The 23,663-nt window shown below is 45.9% G+C and overlaps 1 protein-coding gene across 1 annotated transcript in view; it reads right to left on the reverse strand.

Annotated features, from left to right (window-relative positions):
* GRIK3 (glutamate ionotropic receptor kainate type subunit 3) overlaps positions 1-23,663 on the reverse strand; it is a gene marked incomplete at its 5' end in the record, with an annotated part of 229,784 nt that overhangs the window by 27,103 nt on the left and 179,018 nt on the right. Inside the window, one exon of the mRNA XM_081335134.1 lies at positions 22,465-22,668. Coding sequence (XP_081191260.1) covers positions 22,465-22,668 — 204 coding nt within the window. The remainder of the gene's footprint in view (positions 1-22,464; positions 22,669-23,663) is intronic.

Consider the following 23,663-nt stretch of genomic DNA (forward strand, 5'->3'; position numbering starts at 1 on the left):
GGGAGGGAGGGAGAGAGCTCCCTCAGCCTTGGTATAAAGAAAGTAATAGAATAAACTCAATAGCGCCATCTCCTGCTTCTGCAGACAGCCCCCATCTCCTTTAGCAGACAGACTAACTTGAAAAGGTATAAAAAAAATCAAACTTCATTAAAAAAAAAGTTACAAACCTCTTTTTTAATTAAGTAGTCTGATGCAAAACATTCAGTGGTGGAGGATGTGAAAATCTACAGCAGTTAAAAAATGCAATTTTAAAAGAATCTCCAAAACAAAAATATTCAGGAAAATATAAACTTCTTGCAGTGCTCCAAATTCAGGGTAATTCTAAACAGGTTCCAAACAAAATCCAGCAACTGGCCTTATCGAGAGATAATACCAAAGATTGTAAAGCTAAAATAGCAAACTATATTCTAAATAAGAAGTATTCTTATGCATATTTCTAGATTATTTCCTAGAGATAGATAGACTATTGCAGGGGTAGGCAACCTCGGCTCTTTTATGACTTGTGAACTTCAACTCCTAGAATTCCTGGCTCAGGAATTCTGGGAATTGAAGTCCACGAGTCATAAAAGAGCCAAGGTTGCCTACCCCTGGACTATTGTAACATATTTCTTACCTGGCTCCTTTGGAATTTTTTTTTTACATACTAGTATTTATAACCTGAAAACCAGAAGCTCAGAAGAAGTATTGCTTCTTTCCATTTCCTTAATCTGAGTATCCAAATTCTATATACTATTTTTTTAAAAAAAAATAAAAATAAAAATCCTTTTTGAGAGAAAAGGTTTTGGGGAAATTTGTTGCAGACATGCCAAACCGAGACGATTATTCTGTTTGAGATAGAGAAAACATATATTCTGAATGACTGGATTTCTGAGAAAGCAGACTGGCTTCAGTGCAATGGCACTAGATGGCAACTTCAGATACCAGGATAAACAATCACAGAATGCTAGACTTCCAAATCAATCAAGTCAAATAACTTTATTACAGTCATAAGACCAGAAAATATAACAATATGCAACCTAAAAAGTAGGTAAATATAGATATGACTATATAGATGTTTAAATAAAAAGTTATGTTACATAAGAAATAGAAAGAATAAAATATAATAAAATATAAAATAAAATACTCTGATAGAAATAAAGGTAAAGGTAAAGGTTCCCCCGCACATGCATGCTAGTCGTTTCCGACTCTAGGGGCCGGTGCTCATCTCCGTTTCAAAGCCGAAGAGCCAGCGCTTGTCTGAGGACGTCTCCTTGGTCATGTGGCCGGCATGACTAGACGCCAAAGGCGCACGGAACGCTGTTACCTTCCCACCGTAGTGGTCCCTATTTTTCTACTTGCATTTTTACGTGCTTTCGAACTGCTAGGTTGGCAGAAGCTGGGACGAGTCACAGGCGCTCACTCTGTTACGTGGCACTCAGGATTTGACCCGCCAAACTGCCGATCTTCTGATCGACAAGCTCAGCGTCCTAACCCACTGAGCCACCGCGTCCCTCCTGATAGAAATACAATAGAACAGAATAAAATGACATGAAATACCAGTAAGTAAATTGGTTAGAATGTTCAATTGCACATAGAATGAATAACACATATGGACACACAAAGCTGGCCCACCTGGCAGGATGTAGTTGAGTCCTTCTTAGAGCAGAGGACCAACAAATAAAAGTTCTGCCTGGAAAGGTCTTCAGGATGGGGTGGATGAGGGTCATTCTAGAGTCCCTGTACAAGGAGCAACAAAGAAGCACATGGCTCAAAGACTCCATGGGCAGAGACGCCGGCGCACTGGAATATTGTTTAGGGCCCCAAAGGGCCTGGGGAGGGCAGCGTGTCTTCCTATGAGAATAGATGGCTGGCATGAACCCTGTTTGTAAGGGACGTGTTGGCTCAGTGGGTTAGGATGCTGAGCTTGTCAATCAGAAGGTCGGCAGTTTGGCGGGTCGAATCCCGAGTGTTGCGTAACAGAGTGAGCGCCTGTTACTCGTCCCAGCTTCTGCCAACCTAGCAGTTCGAAAGCACATAAAAATGCAAGTAGAAAAATAGGGACCACTACGGTGGGAAGGTAACAGCGTTCCGTGAGCCTTTGGCGTCTAGTCATGCCGGCCACATGACCATGGAGACGTCCTCGGACAAGCGCTGGCTCTTCGGCTTTGAAACGGAGATGAGCACCGGCCCCTAGAGTTGGAAACAACTAGCATGCATGTGCAGGGGAACCTTTACCTTTACCTTTTACCTTTATGAACCCTTTTGGAAGAACTCCCTGAATTGAAGGTCCAGGCAATAGGCTTAGATTCGACAGAAGACCTGTGTCCCAGAGCTGTTACTCGAGAACGCATCTGGCATTTTCAAAGCCTAAGAAGCAGAGACTCTTCATTGAAAAACCCAGTAAAGTGGATTTAGCTTTCTTAAGCCGCGGTGCTTTAAAATGGTTCTTAAGGACCAAGGGGATCAGTCCTGTAGGGAAGAAGATTAACTTTAACCAAAAGCTGACGAGTCAAAATCAAGCTTCAGCCTCTACAGAAACTAAACCGATCTCTAAAAGTTAAATAGCACCCTTAATATAATTGGGGATTGCAATAATGGCTTTAATAAACTAAACAACTTCAAGAATATTGAACCTGGCAAGAGGGCAGATTCAAGTATCGTAGAGAAGCTGAGGGACAGCTTGCATGGTGCAGAGATGTGCTGAGCGCCCTTTGAATGAAAATGAAAGTCTCAGAACAGCTGCAGAGTTGCGCTGAGCAACACGAGTCCAATAAGAAAGCATTCGATTAATATCTCATTTATGGATTTTATGGGGGTGATGAGCCATGATAATTTTTTTAAAATATTTTTAATAATTGTTCTTCTAGGCAGAAGGATGCTTGTGCCCTCAATGCTCTTCTCATTCCTATCTCAGAAACGGACCAGGTAACTACATCATCTGCATACAAGTGATGGGATAAATTGTTATGCTAAAACAGGAGGATGGTGAGCAAGGAACAGAACATAGAACATAGAATAATAAGAGTTGGAAGGGACCTTGGAGGTCTTCTAGTCCAACCCCCTGCTTGAGTAGGAGGCCCTATATCATTTCAGATAAATGGTTGCCCAGTCTCTTTTTGAAAGCCTCCAGTGATGGAGCACCCACAACTTCTGATGGCCAGCTATCCCATTGGTTGATTGCTCTCACCATTAGGAAATTTCTCCTTAGTTCTAGGTTGCTTCTCTCAGTTAGTTTCCATTCATTCATTGTTTCTTGTCATTTGGTGCTTTGGAAAATAGTTTGATCCCCTTGTCTTTGTAGGAGCCTCTCAAATATTGGAATACTGCTATCATGTCTCTCTAGTCCTTCTTTTCATTAGACTATACACACCCAATTCCTGCAACCATTCTTTGTATGTTTTAACCTCCAGTCCCTTAATCATCCTTGTTGCTCTTCTCTGCACTCTTTCCAAAGTCTCAACATCTTTCCTGTACTGTGGTGAGCAGAACCGGATGCAGTATTCCAAGTGTGGTCTTACGAAGGCTTTATAAAGTATAAAGTGTTGAGTGCCTTTAATTAAATTGACACAAGCATTGAAAAGCCTGGACATCAGTATGCAGGCTTGCCTTACCCTGCTAAATGTTGGGACAACGTCAAAGAGATGACCCCAGAAGGAATATTTATCTCTCAGAGAGATGTTAGAGTAGAGAGTGGATAAGTACGTACAACCTTTTGTGAAATATCTAGGGGAGGCACTGGCAAGCTAAAGATGTTTCTGGAGGAGGGGAAATGACAATACAGCTAAACTGAGGGACTGGCAACGAGTTTGGTCCAACAGAACTTCTCTGCAGAAGGAGAGATGGGAGATGGCTGCTTCTCGCAAGGAGTCTGTAGGACACAGCGGTCAAGCCACAGGCTGGTGTGTTGAGCAACGAAGGGGACCATCGAGCAATCAACTGTAGCAAAGCCCTTAAATATATCCAGTTTTCAACCTCACGTTCCAAACACTTTTAGATTTATAATAATTTTAATGTTAAAAAAGGCTTTCCAAATAACAAGTTTTTAAAAACTATAAAAAAATCAAAATGTTTTTTGAAATAATTAAACAAAATAATATCTTCACAGGAACATAAATCATTTAGGAAAGAGATGATAGGTTGAAATGTAAAATAAGAAAGAAAAATGAGACTTTGTAATGACTGAACAGAAAAACAAAAGAAAACAATTAATCAGTGGAGCAACTTGCCTCCAGAAGTTGTGAATGCTCCAACACTGGAAAGAAAAGACTGGACAGCCATTTGTTTGAAATGGAGCAGGGGGTTGGACTAGATGACCTCCAAGGTCTACTCTTTTCTACTCTACTCTACTCTACTCTACTCTACTCTACTCTACTCTACTCTACTCTACACTACGCTACGCTACTCTTCGCTACTCTTCTATTCTATTCTATTCTATTCTATTCTATTCTATTCTATTCTATTCTATTCTATTCTATTCTATTCTATTCTATTCTATTCTATTCTATTCTATTCTAAAATAAAGAGAGAGAAACCTGTCTTTTAGTTTGGAACAAAAAGAAAAACATTGAAGTTTATAAAATGACAGATAAAAGTATGGCACTTGAGATAGTTCAAAGGTTTTTGAAGAATTGGGATAACAATAATTACTACACCTGCTAATGCATTTTTGAAAGGCATTCTAAAGAAGAAATGAACAATAGAAAGAGAACGACATGGAAGAAATTATGGACCAATAGAATGAAGACTGAAACAAATTATTCTGTACAAATATTGTAAAATAAAGAAATTGTGGATTATAAGGTAGAGATGACAGCCAAAGTGGAAATGTAAATGATAAACTAATAGGTAAAAACGTGGACAAAGACTTAATCATTGGATTTACAAAATAAAATTTCTAATGTCTTGAGGAAATCAAGGAGAAAGCTTTGAAGATGTGACCAAGTTTGAAAGGACATTCAGCTTTATGAGAGCAACTTGAGGAATTAAAGAAAAGAAATATAAAACTGGGTTTAGATCAGGGTTAAAATGAAAAAAAATACTTTTATAAAATTCTGGAAACCTTTTTATAAAAGTCAACACTTTTCACATATCCCTAGGAACGCCGCATAGATGGTTACCGGCTTAATCTATGACTTTGACTGTGGTTGACTTAGGTTTTAGGAAGGCAGATTCCACTCGAGCAGCTTCAGAGTAGGTTCAAGTAATCCACACATGAAAACATAGTTGAGATCTGCTCATGCAGCCATCCAGGCTATTTCAGATTGGCAACGTTGCCTCCAGGTTGAGCGGGTCTGGAATGCTTTTGTTGTGATGAGTGTACTCAGGATGGATTTGGCATTTGCCTTTCCTCTTCCCTTCTGTTTCAAATCCTTGTTTTAATTGCTATTTATTTTCTATCATTTTAGGGGACTGAGGTCTCCCAGTGTGTAGAAAGTATCAGATGAAATAAACTTTATTGTTAATCCTGGCTAATAAATAATAATACTTGGAGCATTTGTGAATTTGCAGAGTCAAAGCACAGGTTTCTCGCAACTCAGTATTTTTCTGTTCTCTTTTTTCGTTTCTCGAAAATTTTCTAACTCTGTTTATGTGTCGTGTGATCCTTCCTTTCATTTTGTTTGATGTAATGCAACTATAAAATAAATAACATGGAGAATATTATGGATCTTGGTGCTTTCAATTCTCTCTTCCAACTGACTTTTCTCGGTCTCCACAAAGAAGGAAAACCTAAAGAGAAATTGTACTGATTTTTCCATACAATGAATAGGCTTAGGTCTATTTCAGCCGCATAAACATCGAGCTTTAAAGTCTAGCTGATTTAATATTGCATATAATATCATATGTTTTAAGAAACTAAATCAGCTTCATTAGCTAAGTTGTCTCCTCCCCCCTCCTGTCTCATTTTCTGAATTCCTCTCTTTTTTCTGAGGCAAAAGTGAACTTCAGACTTCCAGGATAGCCATTGGCCAACTTTCTAAAAACCTTCCCCCAGCCAGGCCAGGCTTTAAAGCGATAAGCAGCACCTTGAATTGCACCCAGAAGGAAACTAGAAGCCAGCGTAACTCATGCTGCAGTAGTATAACATGGGCAGACCTACCGTAGCAGCACCCATCGCTATGCTTGATGACACAACCTGGACCAGTTGTACCTTTCAGGTGGTCTTCAAGGGCAGCTCCATGTAGAGTGCACTGTAGTAGTCCAAACAGGAAGTGACCAAGGCATGAGTGATTTTGAGCAAGGCCTCCCAATCTGGGAAATAGTGCAAGTGGCACATAAGACAAATCTCTGTCAAGTGTCCCAGTCTCCGCTATCACCTGCTCCTTAAGCAGGCACTGTGTGTCTAGCCGGGCCCCTAAATTACATGTCATCTTAGCCCAGGGAAGTGTTGCCCTCTCCAGAGTGAAAGAGGATGCATCTGACTGGACCCTGGGGGGATTAAAACCCAAAGCCACCCTGCCTTGCCAGGATTGGATAAGGCCAGTTGCTCCCCATCCAGATTTTCACAGCCTCCAGACACTCAGGCAGCACCGCAACAGCATCACCTGCCTGGCTAGCGTTGGAGATGTCTAACTGTGTACCGTCAGCATATGATGTCAATGCTGCTAACACTGGATGTTCTTGCTTTGACAAAATATGAAGATGCAGCCATTTTTTCTTTAACCTGTGCGTTACTTTTAGAGTTAGAATTAGATGATGTTGGGGGCAGGAAGAATGTGTATGGGGATTAGTTAAGACATAACAACATAGCAGTAGAGCATTTTTCAAGGCTGTTTTGAAAGAAAAGATGATAAAGGAATGGCGGGTTGGAGAACGGGAGGGAAAGCCTGCATTTCAAACTAACTGGAGAATGTGATTTAAGACTGTAAATTAGGGGAGTGAATTGGGTTTTGGTACTGTGTGTTTAGGGGAGGGAAATTCAGAATTCGGCTTCAACCATGTATCTGCCGAAGCTATGCTATTCTATTAAAGGTTCTTTAAGGTAAACAATGCCTTGAAGTTCTTTGAAGAGTTTCATTTGTCGGAACCACGACATATGGATTATATCATACTCCATGCCATGCAGAAGCAGAGGGAATGGCCCTGAGGGGCAGGAAGAAGCTCTACCGAGCCAAAGGTCAGATAAAAGGGGTCTGAGTCCAGAAAAGGAATATGATAACTGTCCAAGACAAGCCGCTCCCTTGTTCATACAAAGTTAAGGAGAGGGGGCTTTCTCAAGTTACAGCTCTATTCCAGACTCAGGTTTCTTTTATCAGACAATTGTTTTGGTAGCTGCTCTTCCTCTTGTTCCTCATGGTCATCCCTGGGAAACCCACAACAGAACTTGAAGTTTCTCCCATTGGCATTCTTCATGGCGAACATTGTCTCCAGACCTGGTTGCTCAGGATAAAGCCACCTCAGCTCCATGAGCTTAGCTAACCATCTCATGACATCATTCAATACGGTCTGGATCACCAATAAGGATTATAATGTAAGTGGTTTGCCTTTGTCTAACTATGACACGCAAACTAATCATGGTGGCTAAGGAACATACATAAATTAGGCATTTATGTTCCACAAATGGTGTAAACTTCCCTATTTGTCTATCTGGAATCCATCACCAAAGAGCTTTGTTAGATGATACCTGTTCTGTTACAGCCTACGACCGGCCCTGTTTGTGTGTCAGGGACAACACCTTTTTCCTTTTTACAGTCAACAGGCTGGAAAAACCCAACCCAAATTTATTTACAGTTCAAACAAAAAAGCAACAGAATATTTCCTTCAATAAATGAATCAAAATATCAAACAAGAGTCAACAAACAAGAGTTAAACAGAAGTCGCAAGAACAGACCAGGATTCCTTTAGAACAGACATGTCAAACACAAGGCCCGGGGGCCGGATCTGGCCCGCGAAGTGGTTTCATGCGGCCCGCGAAGCCATCCTGGAAACAGGGAGGGAGCGGCCCCCACTGCCTTGGCCCTGGCCCAGAGACCCTCCTTCTGCCAGAGACCCTCAGATCTGTCCCACTCCTGCCCAGGCCCCCATAGGCACCCTTGATGCGAACGATGTAGAGCTGGCCACGCCCACCCAGTAGGCCATACGCACTCTAGCTACGCCCACCCAGTAGGCCACGCCCACCCGGCCCCCTGAGGGTAACCGCAATGCTGATGCGGCCCTCAATGAAATTGAGTTTGACACCCCTGCCTTAGAATGTCTCCAAACGGTTGCCATCAGCAACCAGCCCCACTCACACCTTCCCCTTTTATTATCAGTCCCAAGGCGTGGCTTCTCACTGCCTTCTCCTCCTCTCACTGAGTTGCCTCATTGATTTTCTCTGCTCTGCTCTACTGGATTGCCTTCTGCTTCTAGCGTCTCTGAACAGATTCAGCTGTGACTCTTCTGAGTCCGACACCTCCTCCTCACACAGCTGAGCCTCATGAGGAACTTGATTGGAGGGGCCAGGCTGAGAGTCCTGCAGTGCATCAGAGCCTCCCTCTGACACCAATGGCTCTCCAAACCCCTCCTCCTCCTCCTCCTCCTCCTCCTCAGACTCAGCTGCTGGGAGCACAGGCTGACACTGAATTACAATAATACCCTCTGGATTCTAGCATATTTAGAAAAAATCCCTAAAAAAGTTTTCCACCACAGATACAACTATGAATACCGCTAACAATTTTTAAAGACGCTAACCTAAAAAGTACTTTAAGGCAGAGTTCCCAACCTTTCCGGGGTGGGGGCCTGGGGTGAAGGGGGAAGAAGGGATGGTTTTGTGGGAGGGGTAGGCATGTACATGAGCACCTGTTGCTCGCACAAGTGAGGCCACGATCACCCATGACACTCACAGGCCAGCCAACTACAGCCCAGAGGTTGGGGAACCCTGCCTTAATACTTCAAAACCCCATTAGGTGAGCATATCTTCTATGTGGTGACAAGGAGAAATCCCAGACATTGTTGGTGCTTCCCTGCCTGATGCCTTCCCGGCAAAGCAGGAGGTGGAGGGCGTTTGCAGAAAGCCATTTCCTCCAAGTCCAACTTCTGTCTTGACAGATCTCTGGAGAGCAAGAGGAGGCGGCAGGGGAGCAGAGCTCCTGGGTCCTGCAGAAGGGAGGCTGGCCCTTCTTGAAAGGGAATTCCCCTTTCCAATGGTGCGTGGTAAGGATGCTGGCTTGTTGGGGCAGCCGTCCCTCCTGCGGCTCCCCTGCCCCCCCTCCTCTCCAGAGATCTGCAGGGGAGGCAGAGATCTGGAGGGCAAGGGCAACCTCCATATTGGCCACTTCTAGCTCTCCAAACCCTCCTGATTAAACATACATTATATATAAATTAAAACACAGAGCCTTGGTGGAGCAGTGGGCTAATGCCTCCTTAAGTAACACCAGCTGCCTGCAATTAGTGCAGGTTCGCATCCCACCAGGCTCAAGGTTGACTCAGCCTTCCATCCTTCTGAGGTAGGTAAAATGAGGACCCAGATTGTTGGGGGCAATAAGCTGACTTTGTAATAATGCCGCTTGGGGTGTGTGTGAAAGCTCTAACAAGCAGGAATATACATAGAATAAAGGCTACTGCTAAGCTTGTAAGCCGCCCTGAGTTTTCGGAGAAGGGCGGGATATAAATGGAATTTAAAAAAAACAAAAAAACAAAACAAAAACATAGTTAAATCACTAATTACAGCTCTTTGTGTATTTTCTGGAAAAACCACCTTTATTGATCTTAGGAAGGAAGAGCAAACCCCATTAAGGAACTCTTAACAGGAAGGGAATTGAAGACCCCCAAAGGTCTTCTTCTTTCTAATCTGCCTTCCCTTTGAGCCTTTAGTTCTCATTATTTTATTATTATGTATTTAAGAAGAAGATCAAAGGCCTCCATAGCTCAGAATACTCACCTTAAAATCAGAATCCAGAAAAATTTAGTTAATCCACAATACCGCCCTATGAAGAATGAAGATAATCTTTGGGCCCTGAGAGCATGCAGATGTCTGGTCAGAATATTAGTGGTACACCTGTCAGCAACTGGAAGTGCGTAAGTCCATGGATTTCTATTCCCTGTCGCACAAATCAACTTGGAGGTCATCTAGTCCAACCCCCTGCTCAGGCAGGAAACCCTATACCATTTCAGACAAATGACTGTCCAGTCTCTTCTTAAAACCCTCCGTCCTGCAAAGCAACACTCCCCCGGCGATCCCACCTGCTGCCACTCCAGCAGCCCTGACTAAAGGCCGCACGCTGCAGCCTTGCCCAGCCAAGAGGAGGGTGGCAGTCGAGGCTACATCAGATCTGCAGCTTGTCAGGGGCCCTCAGAGGCTGCCCAACTTTACTCCGGAATTTCGGGGTTGGAAAGCGGAGGGGCAGCGCTGTGTTTGCAGGCCTGGCAGCACCTGCTGGAAAGCCTCCTGCTTCCCCTCCCCGACGCAGCTACCTCCTTCGGAGCAGTCCTGATCCTGACGGGCCTGCCGGCATATGTCCATCCGCTTCGTCCTGCAAAGCACGGATGAATAGTGCTCTTGCCTGCCGCCATGCTGGACATGGCTATCCCCTCCTCCTCCCTTTGTCTTCAGTGCAGAGCTGGAACTGACTCCTTTCCCCAGGCTGTGCGCAACTTCCAGAAGCGCCAATCAGCTGGAGCCTGGCGCGGATCCTGGGTGCTCAGCAGAGCCCCGGCAACACCCTGGCTCCGGTTGCCTCTCTCACCGGCCTGTGCTGCCTTGCCACCGCTTCACTTTTTTTAACACATTTTTTACAGTACTTTTCAACCCCTCGTAAGCACACCACCTGCCAGGTGCCGACGTACCATCAGCGGTACGCGTACCACCTGTTGAAAAGCTTTGTTCTACTTTATTATGTGTTGTATGTGTTCAAATTTTGCTGGTCACTGACCAAATAAGCAATATTTCATTATTTCTTAAAGGTAATATCCTGGTGTTTATTTTGTTGCTCTAGCAACTAGAAGCCGAAATCAAATCTCTGCTAAATTAGACCCTACCTTGATCACATTACAGTTAGTTGTATCCACCCCCTCTGAATGCACTTTACATAGAAAAGAGAAATATATAAGCAGACAAATAAAAGTGAACGGCTTATTTTCATTTTATGGATAATAATCTCACAAGCGCGAGGCAGACTAAATTGCAGGAAGGTACACCTTAACACTAGGAAAAAATTATTATAATAACAGTGGAAGTCAATACCCTAAAAGTTAGGGACAGCCTCTTTGATAGGTATGTTTAAGTAGAGGCTGGAGCACCGGTGTGTGTGTGTGTGTGTGTGTAGTTGATGGGGTTCTCTGCACACAGCGTAGCCTGGAAAACTCTGATACCCTGATCCCTTTTACAAGCAGGTAGGTGTCCCCAGGATTGTCTTGGTGGTGAGGGATCCTTGGTGCTCTCTAAGCTTGGCGGTTTCCTTGCAGATGTTTTATTAACCAAGCTACTCTAGGTAAACCTCATCAGTGCTGGTTTGGAAGGGAAAGTCTGCAAGAAAACAACTAAGCTCAGAGAACACCAAGGACCCCACAGCTCCTTCTGCTCCTCCTCCTCCTCCTCCCTTCTAGTACTGCTGATGTTACCTAGTCTGAGTAATGAAATGTCTGCAAGAAAACCACCAAGCTCAGAGAGCACCAAAGCCATAAATATCCCTCTTTATTGGTTTCTTGGTGGGACCCACTGGATGTCCTAACAGGAGCTTTCGAACTTCAGAATGATCCCCCACAAAGCAGCTGAGAAGGAAGCAGCACTTGCTAATGGAGAAGGTTGGATTAAGGGTGGAAAGAACACACCTGGACGCTCTGCCGGCAAAGTCTCCCTTGGCTCCACAATTAATGCATGTGTACAACAGACACGAAACAAACTAAGCAAGATGTCTAAACCCTCAGGTGACAACAGTCCCCAAGGTCAGGACAGAGCCAGACAGATTTACTTTAGTTAATTCATAAATTAATTGTCTGTGTCACTGGAAAACAAGATAAATTATGCATATTTCATTGATTTTACTGAAGAAGGCAGGGCGTGGTGAAAGGAGTAAGCAGCTGTTAGTCCCAGCAGGTTGAAGCTGGTGATGGATGAAAGGTGGACTATTTCCACCAGAACTTCCTTCCAGAGGGAAGCAGGGTGTGAGCTACTCAACCATACAAATAATGCAGGTGTCCCTGAAAAGGGGCTACCATCTGGATTATAGCACCTCCCAAAGTGCCACGGTAGTAATTTTAAGGTAAGATGATGCACACAAACCTTTAATCGCCATGTTTCATTGAAGTTTCCATTTTAACAGATTTCAGCCCTACAGACCTGACAGAGACCCAGTTTGGTACGGCGGCCAAGGCATCAGGCTAGAAACTTGGAGACTGTGAATTCTAGTCCTACTTCAGGCATAAAACCAGCTGGGTGACGTTGAACTAATCCCTTCCTCTCAGCCCCAAAAGGAGGTGGCAAGGGCAAACCATGTCCAAAATCTTGTCAAGAAAACTGCAGGGACTAGTCATCCCAGCGTCAAGACTGATTTGAAGGTGCCAGAAATGAATAAATGAATGAATGACCTGCTAGCTGCGTGCTGTCTTCAAAGATGTGAATGGAGGGCATATAGATAGCAGAGCAAAACAATGGCAAACCTCCCTCCTCAAATGTGTGGAAAAGGGGGATTAATGAGCAAGGAACAAATCCTGCACATCATTTTTCGGTGATCTCACTGAATTTCCTTTAGGTCTGGGCAGCCTCGCAATCCATTGTACCTACGAAGAATCCGGCAGTGTGTAAGACACACGGTGAAGTGGAGCAGAGCTTCTGTTCTCTTGCCTAGAGGGGTTTCATTTTCAGAAACACTTTTAGGCTTTTGGTAACACAAAGGGCTTAGGTTTCTGAGAAGATGAGAATCACAGGCGAGGCACAGCGGTTAGCCTGAAGCTTTGTTATCAACATGGCAAATTTCCCATCCCAAACTGCTCCAGTATTTGTGTAGAAAAGTATTCTGGTACTTAGCCATAACATCCCAGGAAAGGGGGGGGGGAGGGGGAAACAGATTGGATTAAAAACCTAAACAAATTACCAATAGGGCCGCTAATTTAATTTCTTTAATTTCTTCTTTAATGCACACATCTTCTTGCTAGGAAGATTGCAAGACAAAAATATAGAAGCAGGGATGAGTAATGATGGTTGCAATTATTCTAATGGTTAAAGCTGCCTTGATTTACACACCTCATGACCTTGAGATGCCTTGAAAGTCCTATGTTCAAGGGCCAGGAAAGAAGGTTAGTTGAATCCATGCACTGACTGGATCTTAATGATTAATGGGAATCCTGCATGTTCTTGGTACATCACTACCTGAAACAGGAAGAGGCTGCACTCCTTTGATTTCTAACGGTCTGTTAAAAATAGATCATGCCAGGCCAACCTTTCTGCTTGCTTTGACAAAGTGATTAACTTAGTGGATGGGGGAAGTGCTGTGGAAGTACTGAGACATCTAAAAGGCATTTGACAAAGTAGACCACAGCCTACTTCTTGGTAAGACAGAACAAGGTGGGGGATAGGTAGCATCACCAGTGGAAGGATTTGCAGTTGGCTGACAAACCACACTCAACGTGTAGTCCTTAATGGAACCACATCTACACGGAGGGAAGCATGTAGTGGGGTACCTCAAGGCTCTGTCTTAGGCCCAGCTCTTCAATATCTTCATGAATGATATAGATGAGGGGATCAAATAGGAACTCATCAGTTTTGCAGATGTCACCGGGGTGGGGGGAATTGCCAATACTTTAGAAGATAAACCCAAGAGTCAGAAGGATCTTGATGAACTTGAGCACTGGGCCCTATCCAACAAGATGCAATTTGGTGGTGAGTAAAGTAAGGTCCCGTAGTAGGCAGGAAAAGTCAAATGCACAGATATAGAATAAGTGGTACCTGGATCAAAAATAGTAACTGTGAAAGAGATCTAGATTACCAGTTAAGTATGAGCCAGCAGTGTGCTGCAACTGCCTAAAAAGCCAGTGGAGTCCTAGGATGCATCAACAGAGGGACAGCATCAAGATCATGAGAAGAGATGATATAGTTTTATACTGCACTAGGGAGGCCACACTTGTACTACATCCAGTTCTGGTTTACCACAATACAAACAAGGTGCTGAGAAAAAGTAAAGAACCTATAATTTAAAAGAGGGTGTCAGGGGTCAGCCTATTTTCCAAAGAACCTGAAGACAAGGTAAGAAGTAAAAGATGGAAACTTTACCAAAGAAAGATCCAACACAGAATGGAGGAGGAATTTTCTGACAGTGAGAACAATTAGTTAGCGGAATGGCTGGCCTTCAGAAGTTGTGGGTAGCTCCATCATTGGAGTTTTCAAGAAGAGATTGGACAGTCATTTGTCCAGAATGGTATAAGGTCTCCTACTCAAGTATGGAGTCCTCCAAGGTCCCTTCCAACCCTGTTATTCTATGTTCTATGCTCACACAAAGATTCTCATAGTTTGACTTGACTTGTTAAGAAGAAAGATAACAGCATTCCATATTTATTTAAATAAATATATGGCCAAATCCATGAATTTGATAATAGATAAGGTGACCCTCTCCTGTCATAGGTCAGCCCCATTGACAAAAGGCCAAGTAACCCCCTCTTTATTCAAACAGGAGGTAGTGGTCTTGGCATAGCTTCACTTTCCTCTCAGTCAGAGGCAATGTTTATCCCTCGTTCTAGATCTGGTGCCCTCACCCTCAAGCCTAACGTTCCACTTTAGGATGGGCAAAAGGTCGTGACCTTTGGAAAAACAGAATCAGAAATTGGCCACTGTAAAAAAAGCTGGCAGTACTTGCCCTTCACTCACTCTGACTGCACCATCATCAAAGACCATCCAGGTTCATCTGAGAGGTGTCAATGAGAGTTGGAAGCGACAGTGCTCAAGGAGATGCTGCCGTCCACTTCCTGGGGCAACACTACGGCCAGTCTCGGCCTGGGTGCAGGATCAGCCTCGCACTCAGAATTCCTAGGACTTTTAGGAGATGCCAGAGGGGCTCCTTGCTCATCCCTAGGGAGGAACACCACAGCCTCAAGGGCCAGGATCATCCTGCATGTCACCTGAACAATGTTGGCATCAATCCAAAGGCACCGGCAGAAAATATGGGGCTGAAAGGATTGTAATTTACCTTGGGCTATAATTTAAAAGAGGGTGCCAGGACTGCCATCATACGCCTGAGCTTTGCATTCACTAGCTGCCAGTCTGCCATGAACCATGTGGGGAGGGAGCTGGTCAAGAAGGGGGGAAGGCTAACTACTCATTGGACCAGCAAGGGAGAGGAACTGGATGGGGAAAGTTAATCGGGAAAGTTTGATGCGCAAACTTCAGTTCTGGCTTAATGCCAGACCTACCCCAACTTGGTCCTTTAGGCCAGAGGTCCCCAATCCTTTTGGCACCAAAGACCGGTTATGTGGAGAAAGGTTTTTCTGCGGACCAGAGGGGACGTGGTTTAGCGTGCTGCCTGCATCCAGCGGATGGGGCTTCGCTTGTTTGTGCAGCCCGGTTGCTGGCATGCCACAGCCAGGTACTGGTCCACAGACCGGGGGTTGGGGACCCCTGCTTTAGGCAAGATAGATCCTCAACTTAACCGGCAAAGTTTGGTGCACAAACTTTAGTTCTGGCTTTGCTACATTGTAAACCACTTGGCTTTTAGTAAAGTATATCTTTCACTACAAATGGAGTTGAGGTTCCTTTTTGCTTAAAGGACCAAGTCCCGACAGACGGCTTTTATACAATGATGTACTGCCAGGCCCAAGCTGAGAGATGAAACTTTGAGATGTAATTGAATCCAATCCCATATTTGCTTCCCCCTAAAGGACAGAATTTGGCCACATTAAAGCTAAAACCTTCTAACCCCCTCAATATATCCTGAGCGATTCTAGGTTGTGGCTACCCTGAAGCTCTTCCTCTCTCCCCCATTCGATTTGGGGCAAGAAGTCTCTTAATATGGGCTTCTCTCTGATTTGCTGCCTCTTCCCTGGGAAAGCTTCTTCTAGGGTGTCTCCAGGGGTTGGGGGCGGGCAGCACTGGGCCGCCCTAGTTCTTCTCCTTCCTCCAGGGCCTTTGCTTTGCGGGGTGCCACAGGCCTCAGTTGTCTCTCCCTCTTCTGCTTAGCATCTACGTGCAGAGATCGGATGAGGTCCTTGATGTGGTAATGGTGCTTCACCCGAGGCCTCTGAATGATGCCTTGAATGTCCCATCCCAGTGGTCGGAGGCTGTTGGCGCCCAGAAGGTGAGCAACGGATTTCAGCTCAACCCAGGCAAGACCAGGTGAGTTTGGGTGTTTGGACCTTCTGTTGGAGAGCTTCCACCTTTGGTTCTGGATGGGGCGGCACTGCACCAGAAGATCCAGTGTGTAATCTGGCGGGTCTTTCTGGACTCATGGCTCCTGCTGAAAGAGCAGCCCTGTCTAGAAGGGCCTTTGCACACTTTTGGTTATGGCATCAGTTGTGCCCCTACCTGGACTGGGTGGTCTTGCCCGTGCTCCTCATGCACTTGGGACCTCTCATCTGGACTACTGCAAAACGGTAGACATGGAGCTACCTTTGAAGAGTATTTGGAAGCTTCAACTGCTGCAACTCTGGGCCCAGAAAGAGGGCCTTTTCTGCTGAGGACCCCTTCCTTGAGAACATTCTTCCACTGGGTATCAGGATGGCCAATTTGGCTGGCCTTCTGTGAGCTCTCTGCCTGGTCTGCAGCCCCAAGTGCATGAAGGAAATGCAGGTGATTGTTGGTTTTCTGGGTTGCTGTGTAGTTTAATGATTGTGACGAATCTGATTTTATTTTTTAATCACTGTTTGTCACCCAGAGTTGTTGCTGAAATGGGCAGCTATAGAACTTAATTAAACCAAGCGAGCAAAGGTGACAGAGACTTGTTGCCCCTCCGGGTTAAATCCCATCAGACTTGGTCTGAAGCTTTGCACAACGCTCTCTTCTGTATGCTTGCAATGTGGCGCTCAATGTCCCTTCTGTTTTGATTTCTCAGCCTCGGTCCAGATCTAAAGCTGGAAGGGAACCGTTTCCTGTCTGGGACAGAAAGTGAACTAGAGTCCCATACCTGCCTCCAGGAGGTACGGAAGCCTGAAGCCTCTCCTGCTGGTTCTCCTCCTCACCCAGAATGCTGGGGACCCTGCCCCACTCCCAGCCCTATATTGCCCAGGGTCCTCCATTCACATCTCCCCGAAGGTTCTTAAAGCACTCAGAAGTTGCCAAAGTGCAGCTACAGTGATGTGAGGGTGACTGAGGCCCTCCTGGAGAAGGCTTAATCTGCAGGTGGCTGAGCCCTGCCCTTGCTCTGCGCCCTCTTGAAACGGCGCTCAGAGGGTAATTATGCCATTAATTACATTGTGCTCCTCCGCAGGCTCAGTCTGAGGAGAGGGGTGCCCTGAATTTGCATGAAAAACACAGAACGGGACGAGAGATTATTGAGCCCTTCGATGCATTTCTACACGCAATTATGAAGAGCGCCCAGGAAGGCGCCCGGCCTCCTACGACTTTCTGCACTTGGAGCTCCGGTTCATCATCAAACGGCGGAAAGTCACTGTCAGCGGCAAAGGCCTTATTAATAAAGAGACAGCTGGAGAAGGACCTGCCTCCCCCAGGTAATCAAGGTTAACAAGGCCTATTTGCCCTGAGGTTATCCTACATTGCCGACTGATTTCCCCCCCCCCTTTCTTTCTTCAAATGGCTGACAGAAACTGACAAAAGCCAGTCCCATCACAGCTCTGGCAGGCAGATTCCGGCTTGCTGAGATTCTGGCCTTCCATCGATCTTCCCCTGATTACGCAGCGTGCAACTCTGAGCAAAGTCATTTACAGCTTCAATTAAAAGGGAGCCCACTTAGCGTTGTGGAGAGGGAGGGATGGTAATTAATGCTTGAAGGGGGGGGTTTGGGGGGGAGGAAACATGACTTCAAAAGATGCTTTCAATAACTGTAAGTGGTGATTACTTTCTGAAAGTGTGCTTAAAAGCGTGCTGCTTTTAAATTACCCTCTCAAGCCTTTTTCTCCTATTGGAAAATGACTTCTTTGCTTGTAGAGGATACGCCACTATTCCAAGGGAGAGGGGGGGAGGCAGAGGACGGATTCCCCACTAAATAAATAGTATAAGTGTAGAGTATCAGACTAGGACTAGCAGAGTTTAGGGTTCCAATCCTCTATCACAGGGGTCTTCAAACTTGGCCCTTTTATGACTTGTGGACTTCAACTCCCAGAATTCCTCAGCCAGCTTTGCTGGCTGAGGAATTCTGGGAGTTGAAGTCCACAAGTCATAAAAGGGCCAAGTTTGAAAACCCCTGCTCTATCCACATAAAGCATAGTGACCTTCCAGTGTACACAAGTATGGGAGATGTAACCTCAGAGCTGCTTGATTTCGTGACAAAGGACTTATTTTGATAACATCTGCACCAAGTTCCAGTTCACGCCTTCAGGAAAAGGAAAGTCCAAACTCCATATGATTCAATTCATATGGAAAGATGACTGCTGGCTCCTTTTTCAACTCATTCACCACCAGCATCATACAGCACAATATAGCCTGGGGTGAAGACGTTTTTGGGGCAGTGTTACATGGGGACAGCTAAGCAACAGAAGGAGGGCTGCTGCTTATAGACAGAGCTGCTGGATGCAATGGGCACCCCAATGAAGAACGGAACAGAATCGGAAGAGGAAGAAAAGGGACAAGAAGAAACCATGATCTCTTCTTGACTGCCTCATCTCTTGTGAAGGGGAAAAAAAACATACACGGGCTCTGTGATGCCCAGAAGTGCCTGGCTTCGCTGGCTCGGTGTGTCCAACTGTGCCCATATTTAGAAACATCAAATCTGATTGCGGTAAGCCAGAGAGCTGCTCTCCGTGGCTCCTAGCCTCCCTTCTGCCATCACCTGCTATAAAGTGTGTGGAAGCAAGACGGTGAAGAGGAGCTAGTTACTAGGAGTAGGCCTGCCCTCCGAGGACTGAGATGGACTATAGGACCTTCAATGGCTTGGGACAGAGAGATGAAGAAGTTTCCTCCTCCAGGCAGGCTTGATAATGCATTAAAACCTTTGGGAATATTCTCACCTGTTTCAATAGTCCTGAAGAACATAGTTTGAAGTTTTAAAATAATCCTTGTGGTCTGTAATTTTGGACTTTTCCCCTATTTTCAATGTCATCCTCTCAACACTAGACAAGAGATTCTCCTCTGCAATAGAAGGTGAAGTTCAAGCAAAGTCCCAGAGAAGCTTAATTTTTGGTAATCTTCTCAATCCCACCCCCTTCCCCCTTGTTGAGAAACACTGGTTTGTCTGTAACAATGCTCTGAAAAGTTGTGGCATGCTGGGATTTCTTTCCAGTGTGCCTGGTTCTGACCTGGGGCAGAGCCAAATTACATGGATTAGGCAAGACGGCGGCACTTGGCTACATATTGCCTTCTTTGGGCACTTCCCGTGGGGTCTTTATGAAGCATTTCCTTAATAAAGGAGAATATTTGTAGCTCAGGATTGAAGCGAGAGGGTACTTGATGCTCTCTGAGCCTGGATGTTTTCTTGCAGACATTTCATTACCCATCTAGGTAACATGTTCAGTGCAAAAAGGGAGTGAGGTTTGAGGAGGAGGAGGAGGAGGAGGAGGAAGAAGAGGAGGTTGTGGTATTACTAATGATGTTACCTAGTTAGGTGATGAAATGTCTGCAAGAAAACAATCAAGCTCAGAGAGCACCAAGGACCCTGCATTTCCTTAAGCCAAACATTTATTTATTTTATTTATTTATTTGTTTTTATAAACCGCCCTTCTCCCGAGGGACTCGGGGCGGTGTACAGAGTAAGGTAGGCAAACATAATGAAACAGTACTGAAAAAACAATAAACAAAACAAACTGGGACCCCAATTAGAGCTATCAGGCCAGGCCGGACTGCTGGAATAGGTAAGTCTTCAAGTCGCGCCGGAAGGTGCGGAGGTCGGGGGCCATCCGGATTTCAGTTGGTAAGCAGTTCCAGAGGGCTGACGCACCCACTGAGAATGCCCTCCCCCTGGGGGCCACCAGCCGACATTCCTTGAGCGGTGGCACCCTGAGGAGGCCCTCTCTGTGGGAGCGCACAGGACGGTGGGGTGCTGACATTGGCAGAAGGTGCTCCCGTAGGTAGTCCGGACCCATGCCATGTAGGGCTTTGTATGTCATTGTTAGCACCTTGAACTTCACACGGAAGGCAACCGGAAGCCAGTGCAGCGCACGGAGGAGAGGTGTGATATGGGAGTATCGGGAGGCTCCCAAGAGTGTCCGTGCCGCTGCACTTTGCACCAGTTGAAGCTTCCGAGTGGATCTCAAGGGCAGCCCCATGTAGAGAGCGTTACAGTAGTCTAGGCGAGAGGTCACAAGGGCATGGGTGACTGTACGTAAGGCATCCAGGTCCAGATAAGGCCGTAGTTGGCGCACTAGTCGAACCCGGGAGAAGGCCCCCTTGGTCACAGCTCCTATGTGATCTTCCAGGGAGAGCTGTGAGTCTAGGAGGACACCCAGGTTGCGGGCCCTATCAACAGGGGGTAGTAACTCATCCCCGATGTTAAGGGATGGGATGCTTTGAGTAACCTGGCTTGCCGGTACGTACAGCCATTCAGTCTTGTCCGGGTTCAGTTGAAGCCTGTTCCTCCCCATCCATTCCTGGACCGCTTTCAGGCAGCGGGACATTACGTCGAGGGCATCACTGATGCTGTTTGGAGTTGAGATGAAATCTGGGTGTCATCAGCATACTGATGGTACCCTACTCCAAAGCTACGAATGATCTCACCCAGCGGTTTCATGTAGATGTTGAACAGGAGAGGCGAGAGGACCGACCCCTGAGGGACTCCGCAAACGAGAGGCCTCGGAGTCGACCTCTGTCCCCCTGCCAGCACCGACTGCGAGCGACCCTGGAGAAAGGAGGAGAACCAACGCAGAACCGTGCCTCCCACTCCCAGTCCCCTGAGGCGCCGCAGCAAGATACCATGGTCGATGGTATCGAAAGCCGCCGAAAGGTCTAATAAGACTAGGACAGAGGAATGGCCCCTGTCCCGGGCTCTCCAGAGATCATTCATCAGAGCGACCAATGCCGTCTCCGTGCTGTAGCCCGGCCTGAAGCCCGATTGGCATGGGTCTAGATAAACCGCTTCATCCAGGACCTGAGGAAGTTGGTGCGCCACCACGCTCTCAACAACCTTCGCAAGGAAGCGAAGATTGGAGACTGGACGAAAGTTATTCAATGAGGATGGGTCCAAGGTGGGCTTCTTGAGGAGAGGTCTCACCACCGCCTCCTTCAAGGCGGTGGGGAAGTGACCTTCACTCAGAGAAGCAGAGATGACCGCCAGGAACCAGCCTCGTGTCCCCTCTCGAGCCGCATAAGCCAGCCAGGAAGGGCACGGGTCCAGTAAGCATGTGGAGGAGCTCAACCTCCTCATAATCCTGTCCACTTCCTTAGGAGTCACAGGATCAAATTCCTCCCAGATGACGTCGACAAGACTGTCCATGTCTTGTTCTTCCAACTCAGCCCAGTTGGAGTCCAGGCCGGTTCGAATCCGAGCAATTTTATCCAGCAGATATTGACCGAATTCCTCGGCTCGACCCTGCAAGGGTTCCTCCCTCACCTCTTGGTTCAGTAGGGAGCGAGTCACCCTGAACAAGGCAGCCGGGCGATTATCTGCGGACGCGATGAGGGTGGAAAAGTAGTTGGATTTTGCCACCCTTATCGCAGCGAGATAAGACCTGGTGAGGATTCTTAATCGCAATCGGTCGGATTCGGATCGACTGGTTCTCCACCTCTGCCCCAGAGGTGGTCCAGATGCTTTGTTCTTTGGTGGAGGGGGGAAAGGGCTTCATTGCTTCCCAGGCAGCTTCAAAGACGCACTTCCCAGGCCTGAGCATATGGGTGGCCTGATTTAGGTCTGGTGTGCTCAGTGGCCCTAAGTCACTTAAGATGCCATAGCAGTATGCCTGTAGGAGCTGACCAGGGTGGCCCTGAGGGTGGGGTCAAAGGCATCATCAGTCTGAAGTCCCTGTGCCCCTGAAAGAGATCTAAGTCCAGCCCCCCTTGAAGTCCATTGACTCTTATCTGGCGCCAATTCACACTGAATGTTAGTAAGTCAGATTCTTGTGTATAAGTGACACGGAATAAACTTGCATTGCTTTTTAACTTCATGCAGGCTGCTGGTTTCTTGTGCCTGACAGCTGCCCTTGGTTTATTGGCCTGGGCAATCCCTGCCATTGTGTGTGAGTGAGTGAGATGGCAGAAATAGTGCAATCAGGTTCTTTTTTCCATGTAGTCCCTGAATTTCCACAGCCAAAGTTTGTTGGAATGAAAGATAAGGTAAAGCACATTTTTCCCAATCCTGGTTTATATCCAATCATTGTTTCAGTTTTACCTGTTTATGCTTCGTTTTAGTGATTTCATAAGTCTGCACTGAGCATGGTTTCTCATGGAATTTCATGGCAGTTTAAACAAGTATTTTAAGAAGCAAATGAGAAAAAGGAGGATGCTTTGTGAGAAAGTTCCACTGATGGAAAAGGCTTCTCACTTACGTGGTCAATCAGCTCCCTTATCATGCCGTTCCACTGGCCCTTCTCATCCTGGGCTCCGTACTTCCCATCTTCCACCAGACGAATCTCATAGGAGAAGCCAAGGATGCGGGAGATTTCTGCGAGGAGATCAACGCAGTAGCCTTCAAAGCGCCTGTTCCCGGACAGAACTGTGTCTGACTTGGCAAACATGACAAACGGCTCTTCCTAATGGCCAGAAAAGATAACACAGCCACATGAAGAACATAGACACTGAATTCAACACACACACACACACACACACACACTGAGCCAGGGAGTTATGTACCCCAATCACCCGGCCAGCTGGAATGGCTACAATATTTTCTGGCATTAACCTCCTAACCAACTTGATCATTAACACCCCCACATTCCAGCATTAGCATATGTAGAATTGGCTGTGTTTTGCAGATTTGGCTGGTCAGATTCAAGCAAAGTTAAGCATTTTGAAATGTCCTGGCCTCTTACGTTGGATGACGACTCTTAGTGCTCAACTGAGAACATATGGCAGAAGACCAGGCTGCTGGTGGATGTCTCACTTTATGTTCAGTCGCGCATTCCTCCCATATACAGATTTCTGCATCCATGAAGCTTTGCCCTATTTCTTCCCCACATTGCATAGAAACCCACACTCAACTCAAAAAGCAATGCGTGCCTTGCACTATTCAATAGCATGAGAACACTGGTGTCCAGACCAGACAGCCAAAGTGTCAATGCCACGAAACTGGGCATACGTCCAAAACTGCTCTCCAAACCTGTGAGGTTACAAGCAGGCTCATTTTATCGCCTGCAAAGGACTCCCATCTGCCCAAAGACTGACTAAATTGTTCCTGAAACATATCTACCGACTGCCCGGCGCCCCTAAGCGAATAATTTCAGATAGAGGAGTGTAGTTCACAGTGAAATTTTGGAGGAGTTTCCTTAAATTAATTGGATCATCTCAAGGCTTATCATCTGCTTTTCATCCAGCTACCAATGGGACTGCAGGGGACCCAGCCGTGTTTATGCAGTTAATTAATGAGGTCCTACATGATCATTTATACAAATGGGTTCTGGTGTATCTTGATGACACAAAGTTTGTGACTTGTCTCAAGAGTGCAATAACTGAGAGAAGTGGACAGTATCAGAAACAATGATGTGAAGACTGAACACGTGGTATATATAAAAGATCCCACGTGCCATGA

Source organism: Vipera berus (assembly GCF_964194415.1).
Source record: "Vipera berus genome assembly, chromosome: 9".
Taxonomy (NCBI): Eukaryota; Metazoa; Chordata; class Lepidosauria; order Squamata; family Viperidae; genus Vipera; species Vipera berus.